Source organism: Propithecus coquereli, unplaced genomic scaffold, assembly GCF_000956105.1.
Source record: "Propithecus coquereli isolate 6110/MARCELLA unplaced genomic scaffold, Pcoq_1.0 Scaffold376, whole genome shotgun sequence".
Classification (NCBI taxonomy): Eukaryota; Metazoa; Chordata; class Mammalia; order Primates; family Indriidae; genus Propithecus; species Propithecus coquereli.
In genome coordinates this window covers 1000118-1007011 of record NW_012149463.1, presented here as the reverse complement: position 1 = coordinate 1007011, position 6894 = coordinate 1000118, and the positions used below count along the sequence as shown (strand labels likewise).

At 31.9% G+C, this 6894-nt stretch overlaps 1 protein-coding gene across 1 annotated transcript in view; it reads left to right on the top strand.

Annotated features, from left to right (window-relative positions):
* Positions 1-4519, top strand: part of RXFP1 (relaxin/insulin-like family peptide receptor 1) — a 142233-nt gene extending 137714 nt beyond the window's left edge. The window contains 3 exon segments of the mRNA XM_012651911.1: positions 907-1317; positions 2051-2269; positions 4038-4519. Coding sequence (XP_012507365.1) covers positions 907-1317; positions 2051-2269; positions 4038-4339 — 932 coding nt within the window. The 3' untranslated portion in view covers positions 4340-4519.
* Positions 4520-6894: the final 2375 nt, after the last annotated feature.

Genomic DNA, 6894 nt, shown 5'->3' with positions numbered 1-6894 from the left:
AATAAGTAGAACACAGAAATTGTATTGTTAGTTACAAAATATTGGGTAAATTTGATTTCCCTGGTGAAGGCTAGAATATAACTTCAGGGTTAAAGGATTAGGGTCAACCTTATAATTTATACAGTGATTTTAGGGACTTGGTGTAGAATACTTGCACACTCAGAAAAATCTCACCTCCTGTCTGATATGTTAGTTTAAAAAGAAAATATGCCAAGTAGGGTATCACATTGAGAGCTAATGTTCAGGATGGGAGAGCCTAAAAAGAGATGGAGAAAGATGTAAAAATAGAAAGAGAGAAGCAGACAAAACAATTTTGCTTAGACCAGCTCTGGTGAGTCATTTAAGCCCCTCAAAATTGTACTGACTGCAAAGCAGTTCATAATTATTCATATCTTCTAAATTATAGGCTTCAAAACTCATAGTCATTACTCTATCACAGGAACTTCTGAATTACTTTCTCTGAGATTTTGGGTGATGTCCTTAGCTTACTGAGTTGGAAGAATCTCAGTGGAAGCGCTGAACCAAATAATGTGATCCTCATCTAGGTCCCTAATTGAATGCTCAACATAATTGCATTTTATTCATTTATTTAACACTTCTAGGGAATGGGTCTAGAATGGAGAACAAAATAGACAATATCTCTGCACTTACAGACTTGCATTTTAAAGGAAAATGAAGAAATGATTACATAGTTAACTGTAGAGAGTGCTATGAGAGCGGTTACCAGAGAGAGTTGATGAATAGGTCCTCATCCATAAATGAATTCTTAGGAGAATAAAAATTGCCTCTTCCCAAGGTAGAAAAAACTTGACTGTTTTTCCTAATACTAAAAATATTATTGTTTGTTGATAATTCCATTATACTTACTTTTTTTTCTAAATTTGTGAAACTTTCTGACCCCTCTAGGTGCCGACTGCCTAATGGGAATATATTTATTTGTGATCGGAGCCTTTGACCTAAAATTTCGTGGAGAATACAATAAGCACGCACAGCTGTGGATGGAGAGTATTCATTGTCGGCTCTTGGGATCCTTGGCCATTCTGTCCACAGAAGTATCAGTTTTACTTCTAACATTTTTGACATTGGAAAAATACATCTGCATTGTGTATCCTTTTAGATGTTTGAGACCTGGAAAATGCAGAACAATTACAGTTCTGATTCTCATTTGGATTGTTGGGTTTATAGTGGCTTTCATTCCACTGAGTAATAAAGAATTTTTCAGAAACTACTATGGCACCAATGGAGTATGTTTCCCTCTTCATTCAGAAGTTACAGAAAGTATTGGAGCCCAGATTTATTCAGTGGCAATTTTTCTTGGTAAGAAACTGTATGGTACAAACCCTTTCATTCAAATGCTGGAATAACTCACAATATGAAACTCATTATACTTTCTGATGCTCGGAAATTGTTATTTCAGATCTTCTAATCAGTTCTTCTCAGTAAGGGTGGGGGTGAATTCTATCAGAATCACCAACAGGGATTTTTCCCCCAAATTATACCTTTATCATATAAATTCCAACCTGACACAGCCTAATAAAAAGCACTAACTATTTGTATTTCTTGTTTTCACCCCAAAAATATTAAGCGAAATATAAATTGGCTCTTTGCCTTTATGATATAAACATCATGGTATTTATTATCTTTTCAAATTCTTGTGTGTAGCCACACACATCTTGGGCTTAAGAGAATACATATAACTGCTCTAAACCAGCAATGTAAAAATATTTTCAAAGTACAGCACAAAGTAATTCCATTTTGAAAAAAAATCACTAATACTAGAAAATTTAAAGGCCCAAATATTTATTGAATTACTATTATTTAATTTTAATATGCCATTTTAAAATTAAACATTTTATCATTCTTCATTCAACAATACTTAAACTTAAAAAAATTCATTATTTTTGTTCACCTTAGTAATTCTTTATGAAGAACAAAAGATGCATGCTATGTTTTTTGTATCTTTAATAGTAGTACTTAAGGATATGTTTTATTTATATGTTTTGAAAAAAATGTTCCTATACATTAATAATATTCCTTGTGTTCTAAATAGGTATTAACTTGGCAGCATTTATCATCATAGTTTTTTCCTATGGAAGCATGTTTTACAGTGTTCATCAAAGCGCCATAACAGCAACTGAAATACCAAATCAAATTAAAAAAGAGATGATACTTGCCAAAAGATTTTTCTTTATTGTATTTACTGATGCATTATGTTGGATACCCATTTTTGTGCTAAAATTTCTTTCGCTGCTTCAAGTAGAAATACCAGGTACAATTTTTTTTCCATAAAGAAATAATAAATCTATTTGTGTAATGTTCTTCTAAGAAAGACAATTAAGATCCTTAACACTAACCAATTTCAAGAATGATAAGTCAGGGTTATATGTACTTTAGGCTCTGCTCATCAATAATGCTTAGCAGGAAGAAACTGTTTCATTTTTTCCATAAATGCCTAATGACACAATTATTATTGGAACAAAAGAATAATAAATGACCAAAACAAATTACCCAGTGTTGAAATTTTGGTAATCACATGTTTAAGATGACCAGAAAGGAAAAGAGGCCAAAACAATTATAATTACTTCATTTTTTTTAAGAATTTAAGAAATATTTCTTCCTGAAATACATGCAATTTAGAGAACAGAGTATGAGAAATAAATAGAAGCAAACACTTTTGGTATTTAAATATAATGTGCATCACATTTATTAGGGTGACAATTATTTGGTGAAGAAAAGAAAATAACAAGTTTTGGTGAGGATTTGGAGAAATTGGACCCCTTATATACTGCTGTGGAAAACAATATGGCAGCTCCTCAAAAAATTAGACATAGAATTATCATACAATCTGATAATCCACCTTCTGGAAAAATACCCAAAAGAATTAAAAGCAAAGCCTCAAGCAGATATGTGTATACTTACATTCCTAGCAGCATTATTGACAATGTCCAAAAGGTAGAAGTGACACAAGTGTCCACAGATGAATAAATGCATAAACAAAATGTGGTATATACATACAATGAATAATATTATTCAGCCTCATAAAGGAAGGAAGTTCTGACAATGCTACAATATGGGCGAACCTTGAAAATATGATTCTAAGTTAACTAAGCCAGACTTAAAAGGACAAATATTTTATGATTCCACTTACGTGAGGTTCCTGGAGTAGTCAAATTCATAGACAGGATGGAAGATGAAATAGTCCTAGAGATTGTCGTAATGGTTGCACAACAATATGAATGTACTTAATGCCACTGAACTGTACATTTAAAAAGTGGAAAATATGATAATTTTTAATATATATTTTGCCACAATAAAAAGTATGCAAACATCCTGTTAATTGTATATGTAATGTGGTATATATTCATATCATTAAAAGTTATATATATAATTTTAATTTTGGTCTATCCCATGGATGATAGTGATAGTATCTTACATTTTATGAATAACAAAAAGAGGAATGATAGCATCATTTAAATTATAATAAAAACTTGAGTATTTGGTAGCTGCATATATACTAGAGTGATTCTTAAGGTAGGTTTAGCCAAAGATGTTTTTGCTGAAATAAATATCTGGTCAAAAGACCAAAAATGCATGTCTATTTTTAAAATCAAATAGCAGAAATCTATTAAAGATAATTCTACATATTCTGAGAAATACTGTATGTACTATCTAGTAATTAAAACATTTGAAAAGCTATAATTTAAATACTTAACAATATGATTTTTCCTAAAATGCAATCATAACAATGTGTAATCACTGCATGGAAATATTTCTACCTAATGGAATACTCTTGTTGACATATTCAAGAAAAACTCATTAGCAAAGAACTCTGTTCTTTTGCAGCACTAGCACTCCCTGCAAACACTGGCACTCTGGAAAAACATCCTGGAAACACATATAGACTTGGTATTGAATTATGTGACATCGAAGGAAAAAAATTATGACTCAAAAGTTGAGGTGGAAGAACCAAGGAAGGGAGGTTTCTATACCTTGTAGACATCTATAAACACTAAAACTACTTCATTTTTCTCTTCCAGGTACCATAACTTCTTGGGTAGTGATTTTTATTCTTCCTATCAACAGTGCTTTGAATCCAATTCTCTATACTCTGACCACAAGACCATTCAAAGAAATGATCCATCAGCTTTGGTATAACTACAGACAAAGAAGATCTATTGACAGCAAAGGAAGTCAGAAAACATATGCTCCATCATTCATCTGGGTAGAAATGTGGCCACTGCAGGAGATGTCACCTGAGTTAATGAAGCCAGCTGTTTTCACAGACGCTTGTGAAATGTCACTAATTTCTCAATCAACTAGACTCAATTCCTATTCGTAACTGATTCTGAAACCCTTTTCTTCACTGAGTATATTGTGGGGTGCTTCAGGGGGAATTTACTGCTGTGAAATAAATACCACAATATTAACAATTTATAATAATGGCTAAGATAAATTAGCTTACAAGGAAATGGGGAAAAATGAAAGTTACTAATGCTCATATAAAAGGAAGTAATTATATTGATAATATGTATATATTAGTACATATTTTGCATAGGAAATTAAGAGAACTCTACTTCAAACAGATTGATTAATTCTTCTAACATGTGTTTATTGAGTACCCACTCTGCACATAGCACAGTGGTAAATTCCTGGAAGTAGACAAACCAGAACCTTTTTAATCTGTAGATTGTGTTTAATTACAAAAGATTATACAACGTCTATCTGCAGCTCCTAGTTTAAAGTAGAGCTTTGTCTATCATGCATATTAGCAAACATAAGAATCATAGACACTTTTAAATACAGGTTTAAGGTTTGGAATACTCAGTGAAATGGCATCACAGAAAATGTCTGATTGCTTGCAAAATATAGATATTCTGTTTTAAGAATCCATCTTATCTCTCTTTAAGTCTCCATTCACTTGAGAGCCAATATAAGATTTATGACTATAAAAAAAGATGCTCTGCTATAAACTCAAAAATAATATTTCTTTGTCACTTCCTGCTCAACTTTCTTTTTGCTTTAAATGAGCACCCTCATTTGGGATTGGAATAGGAGAGTAGGAGTATGGCAAAGAAGTGAATCAGAAAAGGTAGAATGAGGAAAAACTTTTCGATGAATGGAACGGAATTGAGAATCAAAAAATAAATTCTCATGTATTCGGTTAATTGTTTTTCAACAAGGGTGCCAAGACAACCAAATGAATAAAGAACAGTCTTTTCAACAAAAGATGCTGGGACAATCGGATATTCACTTGCAAAAGAATAAAGTTGGACTCCTACTTCATGCCATAGACAAAAATTAACTCAAAAGGAGTTAACAACCCAAGGATAAAAGCTAAAACTGTAAAACTCTTAGAAGAAAACATAGGGGTAAATCTTCAAGACCTAGGATTTGGCAATGGATTCTTGGATATGACAACAAAATCATGAGCAACAAAAGAGAAAAAAATAGATAAATTAGACTGCAACTAAATTAAAAACATTTGTGCATCAAAGGACATTTTTCAAGAAAGTGAAAAAGACAACCTAGAAAAATGGAAGAAAATATCTGCAGATCATATATTGGAGAAATGCTTAATATCCAAAATATATAAAAAACTCTTATGACCCAACAGCACCAACAGTAAAAATAACAAAAAAAAATGGGCAAAGGACTTGAATTGACATTTCTCCAAAGAAGATAAACGAATAGCCTGTAAGGACATGAAAAGATGTTCAACATCACTAATTATTAGAGAAATGCAAATTAAAACCACAATGAGATAACACTTCATACATACTAGGAGAGTTGTCATAAAAAAAAAAAAAACCCAAATCAGAAAATAACAAGTGTTGGAGAGGATGTGTAGAAATCAAAGCCCTTGAACATTGCTAGTGGTAATGTAAAAGGGTGCAGCTGTTGTAAAAAAGTTCAGCATTTCCTCAAAAAATTAAAAATAGAATTACCATATGACCCAGCAATTTCACTCCTAGATACAAACCCAAAAGAATTGAAAACAAGACACAGATACTTGTATGCAAATTTTCATTGCAGCATTATTCACAGTAGACAAAAGATGGAAACAATTCAAGTGCCCATCAATTGATGAATGGTTAAACGAATGTGGCTTATACACATACAGTGGAATATTATTCAGTCATTGAAAGGAATGAAGTTCTGATAATGCTACAACACGAAGAAGGCAATATAAGCCAGATATAAAAGGTCAAATATTGTATGATTCTACTTACATGAAATATCTAGAATAAGCAAATTCATAGAAACAGAAAGTAAATTAGAGATTATTAGGGGCTGAGGGGTTGCGAGGGTGATGGCTACGAAGTGCAGGGTATCTTCCTGGGCTAAAAAAAATGTTCTAAAATTGTTTGTGTTGATGGATAAACAACTCCATGATTATACTAAAAGCCATTGAATTGTACACTTTAGATGGGTGAATTTTACGGTATGTGAAAAGGAAAAAGAAAGAAAGAAGACCTGGAATGCACTGACTCAGGAAGGAAAGGTTTGTGTGTATATGTTCCACTCTGAGGAGAAAACAGCATCAAGAGATGGCTTTACCTTCTATTGGCACAGCCAGTACATGAAATCGTAACTTTTCTTCTCTGGTCTATTGGAAATTCTTGCTTTCGTAATTTGAAAACTTTAAGCAGAAAAAAAAAAATGTTTTTAGGTAGTTTTAAATACTAGAAATGTTTGGAACATGAAAATACTGGAATCAAAAACATAATGCATTTATTGAGTATATAATTGTATAGACTTATTTCTAAAATAAATTACCTGAAATTTAATTCTATTAAAAACATGATTGTTTTGGGTTCTTTCTGTTCTTATTTGGAATGATCCCAATAAGTTTTCTACATGAAGAATGTGGTATATTTTCAGTAAAACTCAGAA